This window comes from Tiliqua scincoides, chromosome 1 (assembly GCF_035046505.1).
Source record: "Tiliqua scincoides isolate rTilSci1 chromosome 1, rTilSci1.hap2, whole genome shotgun sequence".
Taxonomy (NCBI): Eukaryota; Metazoa; Chordata; class Lepidosauria; order Squamata; family Scincidae; genus Tiliqua; species Tiliqua scincoides.
The window spans coordinates 184,630,342-184,646,005 of NC_089821.1; the positions used below are offsets into that span (position 1 = coordinate 184,630,342).

The 15,664-nt window shown below is 41.4% G+C and overlaps 1 protein-coding gene across 2 annotated transcripts in view; it reads right to left on the minus strand.

Annotated features, from left to right (window-relative positions):
- RNGTT (RNA guanylyltransferase and 5'-phosphatase) overlaps window positions 1-15,664 on the minus strand; it is a 232,203-nt gene that overhangs the window by 80,850 nt on the left and 135,689 nt on the right. For both annotated transcript variants that reach the window (XM_066612600.1, XM_066612605.1), the window contains exon 12: window positions 7,516-7,584. In XM_066612600.1, the coding sequence (XP_066468697.1) occupies window positions 7,516-7,584 (69 nt within the window). The remainder of the gene's footprint in view (window positions 1-7,515; window positions 7,585-15,664) is intronic.

Sequence of the window (15,664 nt, forward strand, 5' to 3'; positions counted from 1 at the left end):
ACAGAAAAAGAGAGTAGAGAACCATACTACTATTGTTTCTTTCCCTAACCAATTTACTAAAAGTAAGTCTCCTAAAATTTAAATGGACACATGATAACATATCATGAGATGGAATACAAGCACAACCTACACTGGTTACGTCATATCTTTGACCATTTTAAGATATCATACAATTAGCACTTGGAGTAATGCAATCCTTATCACACAACTGATACAAAAGCATGGAAATTAGAAGATTCTTCTTTGTACCCTTACACAGCATTCTCAAAATCATCAAAAGAACCTTACAGCAGCCTCTTGAAATGCAAGTGTGTATGCGTGTGTGTGTGTGTATACACGCAAAGGAGCTCATAATCTTAAAAAACACACCAACAGCCGCTACTGGGAATACTGGGATGATTAGAGATAGAATGCTCTCTTCCTGTTCAGTATAAGAGTTGCCACATAAATGGTGCATCTTTGACCAGTTGGCAAGGGAATGTGAAAAATTTATCTTCCATAGCTTGTTCAGCTAGCTATTCCTCCCCATGTACATTCTATGCATAGGATTATGAGGAGTGGGCCAGGAAGCCCAACCCAACATAAGAAAAACAGTTTCTTTATGTAGGATGCAGAAAGAAGACTGGTGTCCTGTCTACAAAATGACTAGCCATGCTTCCATCCTCTATTTCCATTTGCTATTCTGCACTTCAATGTGTTATTTTGGGAACAGTTTGAGAACTGCATATATTTCAGATATTAACACTTTTCAGTCTATGTCATGAGTGACAGTTTTAAGTTGTCAAGATCTTAATAGATTTTTTCACTTTTTAGTTTTTAATAAGTGCTGCACAGCAAAATATTAAAAATTTCTTCAAAATTTGCCTTTTATGATCTTATGAAGAATAATGACAGTGAAACTTTGTTTCATTATGCAAATACTTCTTCCATATCCTTTGTTCAGTTTTATTTACTAAAAAAAAACTACCACAGTTAAAACAAATGTGTCAAATTAATCCAAGGAAGACGTACACACCAGAATCCAAAGAGCCTCTGCATTGGTCTTGGCATTTATGCATGCACACAGACCGAGTGACAGTTTTTCCTTCTGGCTGAAGTGAGACATATCATGCTAAATGTTGCCCCAGAGGGTCCTCTGACTTTTAGAAGTGGTTTCGTTATGTTCTTTCACTTTCAAGTTCAAAAAACTACTCTCCTTGGCTCCAGCATTTGCCAATTCTATGGTCAGCTTCACATATTTACAAACAGAAGCAATAGTCTTTATACGGGAGAGGAATAGGTGCACTGCTCTCCCTTCCCTTACATGTCAACATCAAATATGTTCCACATGTTTTATGCAGTTTCTTGACTCGCACTGTCTTCCTTACCACTTTATTGACGGGAAAGGACAGCACAAATTAGGCATCCATGTCAAAATGCAATATTAGATGATTGATGCAGAGGAGAAAGAGACATCCACTCCTCTATCACATGAAAACAGGTTTATATGTTACTACTCAGCAGTCTCTTTTGTTTGAAATAATACTGCTTTCGAAAGACTTAAATTTAAATAAACTACCCCACCACTATTGATTCTAAAAGACTTTGTCCTTCTCTTATGCAAACACATCTTTGACAGATCTTGAAGCTTTTTGGACTATATGGGGGGCCCTCGTATCTGTGGATCCTGTATCCACTGATTCACTTATATGTGGATTGATTTCACAGCCCACCCCTGCGTGCGCCCCCACCAGAGGCGAGGGGACTAAAGCTCCCCTTGCCTCTGGAGGGTCCTCTGAGCCCAGCAGAGGCCATGCACATCCATCCACAGCCTCTGCCAGGCTCAGACTGAGCCTTAGAACAAAAAATGTCACTTCCAGTTTTTCTGCAAAAACAGAAGTGACTTTTTTTTCTAAGGCTCAATATGAGCCCTGTCAGTTCAGTCAGTGAAATTCCAAGGCTCTGAGTCCAGCAGAGGCCACAGATGGACATGTACAGACAACCCTCTGGAGGTGAGGGGAGAAGAGCTTCTCTCGGATCCAGAGGGTAGGGGGCGGCATCTGCCCATATCCGTGGTTTCACTTAACCACAGGGGTTCCAGAACAGATATGAGAGTACACCTGTACTTGTGTTAAGGTTGGAAATGCAGTTGTGAAGAAGCGAAACCAGGCCACTTCAGAAAATACAGAGAAACATGATCACCTATAAGGAAACCTAATACAGACACAACTTAGGGTACAATCTTAAATTTTTACTAGAGAATAAAACCCACTTATACTTCCATCTGAGTAAATATGCACAGGATTTCCACTGTTGGAGGCATAGAGGGGGAAAGCACTATAGTATTCCCTAGAGGTCACTAATCCTAAACATTAAAAGCAAGGATTAGACTGGTTGAATTTGGAATGATGGAACTGATGGACTGACTAACTGATGGAAAGGTAATACAGAAATTAGCTTCTTTAAAACAAATAACCACAGAATGTCAGCTGATATTTACCCTGTCATATTCCAAATTAGCTTAACAAGGAATTGTTAATACGTTCTTGTTCCTCTTTTCCAATAGTATTTTTCCCCATTTATATCCCTTATGCCAGGGCTTTTCAAACTGGGGCGTCATGACGCCCCAGCCTGTGGGCCCTGGCCTCTGCCCCCTTAAGGGGCGGGACAGCCTGGAGGCAGGGAGGAGGCAGTGGCATGATCCCCAAGATCACACCGCTCAGGGGGCTGCAGGGGCTTGGGTGCACTTACCTAAGCCTCCTGCAGCCTCCCCGGGACGGGGAGCCTGGTGCAAACGTTTGGCAGGGCTCTCTGCAGCAGTGAAAGCGAAAGCGAAGCAATCGCACTCCACTTCCGCTTTAGTGTAGGCGGGGCGCGATCGCTCCACTTTTACATTCACTGCTGCAGGGAGCCTTGCCAAAGGTTCGCACCCGGCTCCCCGCAGCCTGGGGAGGCTGCAGGAGGCTTGGGTAAGGAGGCCCTGAATGGCGCGATCATGCCACTGCCTTCCACCCGCCCCTGCTGCCTCCCCCCTGCCCCCACAAGCACTTACAGTGGCTCAAACTCTCCAAGAGAGTTTGAAAACCACTGCCTTACCTATTTGAAGGAATGTCATGTTGTACTCTCATATTATAGGCTCACTGCAAGATGTGACTTTAGTAAATTGCTGCATGTTCCTCTATTGCTAAGCATTGCAAATTAATATTTATGCAGCACTCCTGAGGACCCAATTCTATCCAACTTTCCAGTGTTGATGGAGCCATGCCAATGAGGCATGCACTGCATCCTGCAGTGGGGGGGGGGGTGTCATGAACAGGTTAAATCTCAGCCCACATCAGAACCCATTTTGAGAGTTGCAACTGCTTCTTTGCAGCTGGTGGGAAAACAGGGAATTAGCTGAGAATGGAGTGTGTGATCTGTTCCTCAGGGGCCAGGGGAAGCAGGGAGCACTTCTTGCTGGCGAGGAAACACTTATGGATGCCCTGCAGCTGTGTAATTCTAGTTGACAGGTGGGTAAGAACAATGACCAACAATAGCCAGCCGCTTCTAGAAGTTTAGGACTATTTTGCATCCTGGTTGAATGATGCAGGTGTATTGCACCTGCACTGATGCTAGGTTGGATGTTTGGATACAACTGGGCCCTCAGTCATGTAGCCACGAAATTATACTAGCTCTGTAAGGCTGAATTTATTTTATATCCTTTCCAACATATTTCTTATGATCATTTTACACCAATGCAATTTCAATTCAGTCTTTCAATTTCATTTACAGGGACAAAAAACCTGGAAGATAGTTCAGCTACTGACTCAAAGGCTAATAACAGGAACCCCCAAGATATTTCTCTAAGCATTTCAATCATTCAATCACAAGTTCATATAATTTATATATTTCATGTCTTGTAGCAAACTTTAAATGTCTTCTCTAACTGCAAAGTTGCCTTTATTTCTCTAAAATGAGAAGGTCTCAAGGACTTGCTGCAGATCAGCTTCAATTCTTCCTCTTCTACTTTCTGGGCCTTAATAAAGTACGCCAGTGGTTCTCACACTTTTAGCATTGGGACCCACTTTATAAATGAGAATCTGCCAGGACCCACCAGAAGTGATGTCACCGGAAGAGACATCATCAAGCATAAGAACATAAGAACAGACCCACTGGATCGGGCCATAGGCCCATCTAGTCCAGCTTCCTGTATCTCACAGCCGCCCACCAAATGCCCCAGGGAGCACACCAGATAACAAGAGACCTCATCCTGATGCCCTCCCTTGCATCTGGCATTCTGACATAACCCATTTCTAAAATCAGGAGGTTGCGCATACACATCATGGCTTGTACCCCATAATGGATTTTTCCTCCAGAAACTTGTCCAATCTCCTTTTAAAGGCGTCTAGGCTAGACGCCAGCACCACATCCTGTGGCAAGGAGTTCCACAGACCGACCACACGCTGAGTAAAGAAATATTTTCTTTTGTCTGTCCTAACCCGCCCAACACTCAATTTTAGTGGATGTCCCCTGGTTCTGGTATTATGTGAGAGTGTAAAGAGCATCTCCCTATCCACTCTGTCCATCCCCTGCATAATTTTGTATGTCTCAATCATGTCCCCCCTCAGGCATCTCTTTTCTAGGCTGAAGAGGCCCAAACGCCATAGCCTTTCCTCGTAAGGAAAGTGCCCCAGCGCCGTAATCATCTTAGTTGCTCTCTTTTGCACCTTTTCCATTTCCACTATGTCTTTTTTGAGATGCGGCGACCAGAACTGGACACAATACTCCAGGTGTGGCCTTACCATCGATTTGTACAACGGCATTATAATATTAGCCGTTTTGTTCTCAATACCCTTCCTAATGATCCCAAGCATAGAATTGGCCTTCTTCACTGCCGCCGCACATTGGGTCGACACTTTCATCGACCTGTCCACCACCACCCCAAGATCTCTCTCCTGATCTGTCACAGACAGCTCAGAACCCATCAGCCTATATCTAAAGTTTTGATTTTTTGCCCCAATGTGCATGACTTTACACTTACTGACATTGAAGCGCATCTGCCATTTTGCTGCCCATTCTGCCAGTCTGGAGAGATCCTTCTGGAGCTCCTCACAATCACTTCTGGTCTTTACCACTCGGAAAAGTTTGGTGTTGTCTGCAAACTTAGCCACCTCACTGCTCAACCCTGTCTCCAGGTCATTTATGAAGAGGTTGAAAAGCACCAGTCCCAGGACAGATCCTTGGGGCACACCGCTCTTCACTTCTCTCCATTGTGAAAATTGCCCATTGACACCCACTCTCTGTTTCCTGGCCTCCACCCGGTTCTCAATCCATGAGAGGACCTGTCCTCTAATTCCCTGACTGTGGAGTTTTTTCAGTAGCCTTTGGTTAGGGACCGTGTCAAACGCCTTCTGAAAGTCCAGATACATAGTGTTCACGGGTTCTCCCGCATCCACATGCCTGTTGACCTTTTCAAAGAATTCTATAAGGTTTGTGAGGCAAGACTTACCCTTACAGAAGCCATGCTGACTCTCCCTCAGCAAGGCCTGTTCGTCTATTCTATCTTTGATGAGGCAGTCCACCATCTTACCCGGTATGGATGTTAGGCTGACCGACCTATAGTTTCCCGGGTCCCCCCCCTTTCCCTTTTTAAAGATAGGTGTGACATTTGCTATCCTCCAATCTTCTAGCACCATGGTCGTTTTGAGGGACAAGTTGCATACCTTAGTCAACAGATATGCAACTTCATTCTTCAATTCCTTAATAACTCTTGGGTGGATGCCATCAGGGCCCGGTGACTTATTGATCTTTAATTTATCAATGAGGTCTGAAACATCTTCTCTTTTAACCTCTATCTGACTTAACTCCTCGGTTAGGAGGGGCCATTCGGGCAGCGGTATCTGCCCGAGGTCTTCTGCCGTGAAGACAGATGCAAAGAACTCATTTAATTTCTCTGCCATCTCTAAGTCTCCTTTTATCTCCCCTTTCCTTCCCTCACCATCCAGAGGGCCAACCATCCAGAGGGTCAAAGCAGGAAAATTTTTAGCAATCCCAGGCTGTAATCCTACCCACACTTACCCAGGAGTAAGTTCCACTGACCATTGTTAAAAATATATACACAGTAGCCTGTTCAAAGTATAATACAGATCTATAACATTTCCCCAAATATAATCACATACCATGGCAGCATCAAGTCTAATATGTTAAAAATAAAATATTGAAATGAATGGGAACCCACTTGAAATTGGCTTGCGACCCACCTAGTGGGTCCTGACCCCAGTCTGAGAAACACTGAAGTAAGCCAATTCACATTTCCTGCAAGGTCAAGAAAAAGGCCAGTGTTTTCCAGCAAGGGCAGGATTAATCCTCAAGGTGCTCTATCCCCTTTATTCTGGGGGTGGGGGTCATGACTTACGTGACAAGCTAAGTCATTTTTTGTAGGGAATAGGGATAAAGATGGGAAAATATTAGAATCAGACACTGATTTTATCTTCTTATTTGAATTTTGACTCTTATTTTATACACTTGGAGCATCTCCCATCTACCTCTTTTTTGTTTCAATAAACATTTCCCTTATTTTAACAACCAGCCTATTACTTTTAACCTGGGAAAGTATAAATACTTCCCACTCCTTTAAGGCTTCTTCAACCAGTACTACCCAAGAGGTGTGTGTGTGTGCGTGCGTGCGTGCGCATGCGCATGCAAGCAGGAAGAGCTAGTAGCAAGATGCCATCAGATCTTACATGGCTCTCCTTCTGCCTCTCCTTTTTCTGCAAGCAACCTAGCACAGTGGTCTGCTGGCTAATGGATGGACCCTGGACTAAGAGAAAGGCATGAGCATCCCTCCACCTCAGGCACCTTGTTGTGCACTTCAAAAGTGATGCATGAGCATGGAGCAAGTCAGGTTCACCGAGGCTCATCTCATTTCTTCCTGGTGCTTCTCCTTCTGATCACCACATATGGTTTTTCTATATAGTCAGAAAAAGTAACCACCCAATCAAAATGTACGATGTTCTTCTCTTGTTCCACCTCTTTTTGCTGAAGAATTTCCACCATTCATAAATACAGAAACCAAGATTTTTATAGTCACTCTGTGCCAGTTTTTATTTAATCATCCAAAAGTACAAGCAAGTATGCTCTGTAGTATCCAATATGATTTACTAATATGTAAGTGGGTACAGGACAACAGTTAAAATTCGGCCAAACTACTGGACCAAATATCCATTAAGTTACAAATGTAGAGAGAACTATGCTTGAGTACTGAATACTTTATACTTTGAATTAAGAGTTGCCTATGGAAAAATATGCAGCCCCACACATAATTTGTTAACCCAGTGTGACTATTTCAAAATACAAGATACTTCAGGTAGAAGCCAAGTAAGTCTGCACAGACAACTTCACCAAAAACCAAGAATGGATTTTAGATCAAATCAAAACTACTCTGCTCGAGCATTTTTCTAGTGTAAACTTGCAAAACTCAATAGCAAAAGATAATGAACCCCACATCTAACACATTTTTCAGACAATTTTTAGAAATTCAAAATCAGGGCAACTTACTCCTATTGGCTGAAAAATTAGTCCATCCACTTCATGACTGACTTCTCTGGCAAAATTCCCTTCAAGAAGCTGCAAGAAATATCAAATAATTATTTGGTTTTACAGTCAAATAACCATGTAAAATACAAAATACTGATATTACATCCACACCACCACATTACAGCATCAATGGAAAAGATTGGTTTCTACAATCCAGTACTCATACGATCAGAAAAAGAGCAGAGACGTTTAGCAGATAAACAGTACAATGAAAACCATCAAGTTATTCGACTCTTCACTGCAGTTTGAAAACTGAAGATTGTGCTGCAGGGATGTGCTCTATTTTTTATCTTTAAAAAAACAACCCACCACCACCAAATCCATAAATGGCTGTCTTGGGTTGCAATCCTATATACACTTTCCTGGGAGTAAGCGCCATTGAATACATTGGGACTGACTTCTGAGTAAACACGCAAAGAATTTTGCTGCTAGTTTTCTTAGACTTTGCAGGCCAATTCACATATGAAGAACTGCCATGCAACTGGCTCAGTAGCACACAGTCTTGGTGTAGGGTCACAGCCAGGTGCTATTTTTGTGAACTGGGACTTCCAAATGGTTTAAGGAAGTTTTAGGCATCCCAGTTCCAATGAGGGCAATAATGCTTTTTCAGTCTGCTGATACCATGGCAATTAGAGCAGTTGCATTTATATGTAAGGGCAGATGGTAGCACCAGAGCCTCAAGAGGGAGGGTGAAGGGGGTACATTGTACCTGGGCTCGAGGTCAAAAACGGGGTCCAGGAGCCAAAAGGGAAGTTTCAGAGCTAAAGTCACACTTGAAGCAAGAAGGGGGCCCCAAAGAAACTTTGTAACCCCTGATTAATTCTTCTCAGTGGTTCTAGGAAACACTAATTCAAATAAACAACATCTCCAAGCAAGCCTGGACAGCAAAAGCTGCCAAATATGAGCAGGCTCCAATACAGTTTGCTCCATCATTGACCAACTTCATCTGAATGAATGCAATTCCCCTCTCTTCCCTTCTTTTTTAAATGTACAGACTATCTTGTTTTTCTAATATCCCCTTCAAGAAAACTATCTTTTTTCATCTGGGTGTCTTCATGGTTTACAGAAGTTTGAAATATTTACTTCTAAAGATTTTACAACAAAACCCTCAGTTCTTTGGAGGTAAGAGACTCTTGAGGTGAACATTTTGAGCTGTTAAAGGCAATTTTAAAAACTGTGCTTCAACAAGCCTCTGGAGACAAAATTACTTCACTGCAATTTGGTGGGTTAACAGCAACTGTGAAAAGCTAGCCCTTAATTGAAACTTATAGTATTATCATTTATTTCTTTTTACTCAACTAGAATATTTATTTTGCCCAACAGTTGAAGGTGAACACCCACAGCAATGCTAAAAAAACATTCTGATACAAACTCAAACTCCCCAAACCCTCCCAGACTAGCATTGCCAAGCATAACCGATTCAGCAGCTTGCCAATTTGGAAACATACCTGAAATCACAAATACTTAGAATAGGTCTTACTATTCTAACAAACAGCAAACTTTGTGTAGGCCTATATATTCAAACTTTTCTAGAGTAGAGTATTTATGTTTGCATAAGAGGATTGCCACGTTCTGTACAGCGAAATTGCTCTAATGCACATAAGCTGTTGAAGATGCATTCTGTGAATAAAGCTACTCTTTGTGCCTATTTTAAAATGTAAGAAACATAAAACAGTTGGTTTTGAGAACTTCCTAATAAGGCAACTTTGGGTATGGTGTTATTTTTACTGCTTCTGCTTGTATTCATTAGTGCATACATTATACATAACTTGTCCAAGGTCTAAGGTTCCTTAAAAAAATAGTGATAAAGAATTTTATAATAGCTAAAGAAGTTAAAATCAAGCACCACAAAGATAAAAATGCAATCATTCAAGTCTTCATACTAACTTCATACTGTATTTTGAAGAGTTATTCAAGAGAGCACCAATTTAATTTAATTGGCTCATTTAATTTCATGAGCCAATAGAAGATATACTATTAAAATTGTATCAAAATTATTTGTTTTATTTAAATATTTATATAACATATTTTCTGCTGTCCATATGGCACCCAAAGCAGCTTATAACTAAACAAAGCATCCAGCTAAAACGTCTATAGTTCAAAACAATGTAGCTATTTACAAGGCAGCTCACAGGAAACGTTTTCGAGTCAGGTTTTCATCTGGCATAAAAAAATCTAATAGTGAGCAGGCCAGAAGCACCAGGGAGAGCATTCCACATTGTGCATGGCCTTGAAGTCCACCCACACAATAGGACAGAATGAAAACAGCAGGGCGTTACTTGCCAGTGTAATGGCACACAGAGATACATGTCGGAGGAGACACTCCATGGCACTGCCAGTGCACTTGAAGGTAAGAATGCAATCAAATTGCATTCTAAGGTAAAAAGCAAACATTCATCTGATAAAATACTTATGATGTTACCACACTTCACACTGTTGTCTAATTATGCATGACATACAACCACAAAAGGGGGGGCACGAGAAAAAGGGAAGGAAGTGACCATAGCTGAACAGTCAGGTTCTATACAGTAGTTACCATGTTTTCATGAAATGCAACATGAAATTTCATGAAATGCAGTGTTCACTTTCAATGAAACCAGTGGTTTCCTTGCCAGTGATACTCCAGGGCATGAAAAATTCATCTCACTGCTGATAGATGGGAGTTACAAAGACTTGTATTCCAAGGTTTCATAGAGCGCTGCTCTGTTGTTGGAAGCTTCTTCCCAAAAGGAGGATTCTGCTCATGCAAGGACCACTTCTATTCTTGGCATGGGGGGGGGGAGAGAGAAGAAAACAGTCTGTTTTCTCATTGTGTTCTCTTTCAGCTGATACACAGGAGATCAGATGTCTACCTTTCACTTTAGCTGAATAACGGAATATACCCTCACCACTTTAAGAATTCTCTGTACAGTTAAGAAAACCTGATCTTGAACATCCTTCACCTTCTTCAATAGGTCCCTAGTTACAACAGTTTTACAGAGAGCTATATGAGTTGCCAACAGCCATCCAATAAGTTCACAACTGAGCAGATATCTGAACACAGGTTTGTCAAACACATTCTGTCCCATTGCTCCGCAATGAAAAATATGAGAACAACTGGCAAAGAATCTCTCCCCATCCCTCGCGTATGAATTAGACACAGAGTCCCTACTTTGGTCTAATCAGTCCAATGTTGGAGGCAATTCTCCCCTTATATCATCTTTTAGGGCTGAGAATTAGTGGAACAAGGTACTATTTTGGTTACCATTGCTTCCCAATGGATATTATGCCTTGCCACCTTTCTTCATACAAAGCAAGAGTGTGAGTTAAAATTTTTAAAGTTCTTGTCTAAAATATACCAAGATTAAAGAAACTGTATTCAACCTTGCAATTAGGAACTGCAAACTGCCTCCAGAAAACCACACATGATCCACACAGTTGAAGCTTCTGCCAGGGTGGGAGAGGGAGAGAGAGAGCCAACATGCTCATTCCAAAAATGGAACCAGTCACAGAAACGGCAGTATGTCTCCAGCCAGAGAGTGTATGTACAACAACACTGAGCTGGCCCAATCAGGGAAATACAGCAAAGTGCAACAGCTGTGCTCCTCCTCTATTTTAACTTCGTTTCTCCTTTTGGGGGGGGGGATCACACTTGGAAGTAGCAGCAGCTGGGGAAAGCAACTTGTCTCAAACTCTCTTTGAGTTTGTGGCCAAAGCGATAGCTGAACTGGAGACTTGCCCTCATTCCAGCTAACAACAAAATGACTATATCTGGTCACCTTTTCAACGTTCTGGATCAAGAGATAGATGGTAGGTGACTGTGTTCTGATAAGAGGTTCACTGTACAAAATGCTAAAGACAGCACATTACATTACTGCTAATGATAAATTAACCACATAATTGATTTTCTTCTTTGAAAGGAAAAACAGTATGATACTGATGCTCACTAATAGTATCAGCTCACTAATTACCATCCATGATTCATTTGTAGCATTCCAAACCTGATTAATGTCAGGTCAAGTTTAACATATGATGAGGTTTATTAGTAATGCTTTGCTATCCCACAGCATGTCAGTCTTTCACAGTGAGTGCCATCTGTTACATGAGGGAACAACAGTCACAGCAATGGTAAGTCCGAGTTACTGCAAGTGATCATTACTGTATGCTTTTACAGTTGTCTGGGGCACTGAAACCGATAACATCTGACAGTATTAAAAATGCAAACTACAAACAATTCACTTCTTTTAAAGGCTATTCATATGACTGCATATTTTTTCATATCACTGAAAGTAATGATCATGACATGTGAAACTTAAAAGTTATATACTACTAACTAGAAATTAATCACAACTTATGCATGCTATACAATTGTAAGATGTATTTATGTACAAAGTCAGCTTTTACAATCAGCAGCTAATCATAAGTTGTGCAGCATGAATCCTGGGATCCTAAAACTGTAGGCTTCACAGCATTTTCCAAAATTTATTGAGTGCAGTGCCTGCTCCTAAAGAAGTTTTGTGCCTAAGGCATCCACAACAGATGGGTTGCTCTCTCAAAAGATAGGGACTCTTTAACATTCTTGGACAGTTTGCTGAACTAGGACATCATTCAAATGGTTAATGCAAGATTATCTTTGTATAGACTAAAACCAATTATGTAGCTGTTCACAAGTTTTTCAAATATTCCTCTAAGTATCTGAAAAGAGTCACAGTCTTCTAGAAGCTACACTTTTTAACATCATGTTTATGTAACTTAGTTGAAAGCCAGAAAACAAAGGCAGATGTTGCATGTTATACATAAACCTGAAAAGGTTAATTGAGATTATGGAGGGTTTCACATTTCATACATCCCCCCCAAAATTCATATACACTGAGAGTATGTTAATGCTTCACCTGACAACACATTCACATTATTAATCCAAGACTACAGTCCTGTGCCTCACAGCATTACTCTCTTAAAAAGTAGAATTCTTTCATTAACTCCCCAAGATGTTTTCAAGTGCCACTCAATTTTTTTTAAAATAAAACCATTTGAGATAGTTTTGCTATAAGATGTGGAGAACACTTCAAGAGAAAATAAGGTCCTTAATGGCATGAAGGACCATTTCAAAAGAAAAAAATTTTTAGAGTTTAATTTACTTTGTCTTCCAAGAGTATTAATCAGAAGTCATCCATGTCTCTTTTGAAAGTCTTCTTACTAATAAACATTAGAATGTTATTTCTCTGCAAGTTTTCAATAATGGCCAGGATTCAAAGAAGTACATATTTAAGTGCTAGGCCTGTGTTTCTAGACAGTAAAACACCAGGGAGTGTAGCTATCCGTTTCTGAAACTGGAGCAACTTTCAAAAGTAGTTACTGATCTGGCAAGAGGGCCTGCTGTTCAAGAGTGAAACAAAGATCCCACTAGAGGTGCTGAAAGAAGCTCTAGATCCTGGTTATTTTCATTAAAATAGCATTTTTGGATAGCACTGATTCTTTCAAGTGCATTCCATTAAGTTATTGAAAGTCAGAGTATTGACACTACTGGATAAAAAAATTTAACTTTCTAAACTAAAAGCCCCCAATACTCCAGCTTTTCCTCAACTTCTTTGATAATTTTGGTTACTCTTTCTAAGGTGTCCTTACTTTAACAGAATAGAATGAATGCAGAAAAGAGCAACCAAAAGGATCAAGGGATTGGAGCATCTTCTCTACTAGGAAAGAATCAAGTCTTCAGAACTTGTTAGCAAAGAAAAACCCCATGGGGGGCATGACATAGATTGATAAAGCTATGATTGGTATGGAGAAAGTGAACAGATTTTTCTCCTCTCATCATAAGGCTAACTGAAATATTGCTCTTCCAGGTGAACTTGTAACCACAAGCAACTTGCAATGTTGGTTACTACTCCAGCTTGTTCTTCAAACGGAAGCTGTTCTCTCAGCATCCATTTTGCTCCTATCCTCTTTAAGAAATAACAGAATCACAGATTGTTAGAGTTGGACAGAACCTCGATTAGTCCAACCTCCTGGCTCAGTGCAGGAAAATGCCATAACTTCCGTCATAGGTGACTGTACAGATTTCTGCTTGAAAGTGTCCAAAGAGGGATGACTGTTCCAGGGTCAGAAAGTTCATACACTTAGGAAATTCTTCCTCAGGTCTAGCCCAAATCCTGTTTACCTGCCATCCATAGGTAACAAAGTTTTCCTCCCTGCTCTGCAGAGCTCAGGGTGGCATATTTATCAGATGGCCATAAATCACCCTAATGAGTAAAGAGTTGGGTACCAGTTGCTCAGCTCCAGCAGCACAGACTGACTCCTGCTTCCCCAATTCCTCTATATCACATGCTTCCATGCATTCACACCTTCCACTATCTCCTTTTCATCAGAATCCACCTAAAGTTCCTAAAGAGTTTCTTCTGTCTTGTCCAAGAATTCTTCATCCTATCTATCTAATATCCTACCTAGAAAGGTGTACCGCAAAACCTCTTACCTTCTCCTCTAGCAGGGAGACTAGCTTGCATTTGCAACAGGTATAGTTCATGACAGGTTGCCAGCAGGTCACTACTACACTTCTCTTATTGTCCACCTTGCTTGGAGATACAGATTTAATAGCAGTTATCTCTACTGCCCCACACAATTCCCCACTAAACTCCCACATCAAACTCCTTTGATCTTGTGAGCTCTCTCTATGCATGAGCTCACAGCTGTAAGCACCTCCCCAAGAAAACTGAGTAGAGTTAAACTTCTCCCAGCTGAGGAACATGGCTCCTCTTCCAAGCTGATCAGTGACCTATCAAGCTCCATCCATGTTGCACCATGTGATCAAAACAGGGCTGCAAACACACCGATGCAGCCAGAAACAGCAGTGAGGGTTGCGGACACAGTGAGAAATAGTCCCAACTCCCACAGCAAATTCTATTTGCTCCTGTCAGCACTCTCTGTGTGTTCCACTTGCAAGCTCAGAGTTATCTCCTAAGAGACCTGACTAAGTGTCAAGGTATTAAAAAAACTAAGACTTGAAAGACAAAGAAATTCCTTGCCATGGAAAAGTTTTCTGTTCCAGGAAGCTTTAACTCTTACGTATGTGAAGAAAGATCTGCTCATTTTTGCATAGTGACAAAGAATGAATCTCCCCCTATCCCCCTTCCCAAAAAGAGGGAGAAATAATTCTGTTATCTATGCTATGGGCAGGGAAGTTGGTCAAATCTTCAAATTCCTCACTTTTACATGATGGAAGTAAAAAAGATAATAACACAGAGGTTCAGGCAAGCTTGATGAGGATTTTAAACCTAAGCATAATGTGGTTGATGAGAGGATCTATTTCTGGAACTCAAAACCATCAAGAATCAATAAAATCCTTGACAGGTCAGTATGAGATACAAGGGTCGCCCAGAAAGTAATGCACCACATTTTTTTTCTCAGCCTACAGTAATGGTACGAATGCGAAACTTTAGATATACATTATTTGAATTTTCAGGAGTGCGCACACAAATTTTTGGTTTCTTCAGACAGATAGCGTAGCTGCAGCAGTGTTTTGTAATGGCGTCTGTAAGTGATGTACGTTACAAGCAGCGTGTCGTCATTGAATTTCTCACTGTGGAGAAAGAAACTGTTGGGAACATTCACAAACGTTTGTGTACAGTTTATGGAGAATCTGCAGTTGACAGAAGTATGGTTAGTCGCTGGGCACAGAGGGTGAGGCCATTAGAAGGCGGTTCGGCAGAGGTCCAAGATTTGCAGCGTTCGGGGCGGCCATCCACGGCTGTCACACCTGACAAGACGCAGCTTGCTGATGTGCTCATTCGCGAGGACCGACGCATAACGACTAGGCAGTTGGTGCTGAAGCTGTCAGTCAGCAAAGGAAGTGTGGATGCAATCATCCGTGCTCTTGATTACTCAAAAGTGTGTGCACGATGGGTTCCGCGCTGTCTTACGGTGGACCACAAATCTCTCAGAAAAAAACATTTCTTCTGAGTTGCTGAAACATTTTGAAAATGAGGGGGAAGCGTTCTTGTCCAGGATTGTGACAGGTGATGAAACCTGGGTTCACCATTTTGAGCCTGAAACAAAAAGACAGTCGATGGAATGGCATCATCCTCAGTCTCCACAGAAGAAAAAATTCAAAGCAACTGCTTCCGCCGGTAAGGTCATG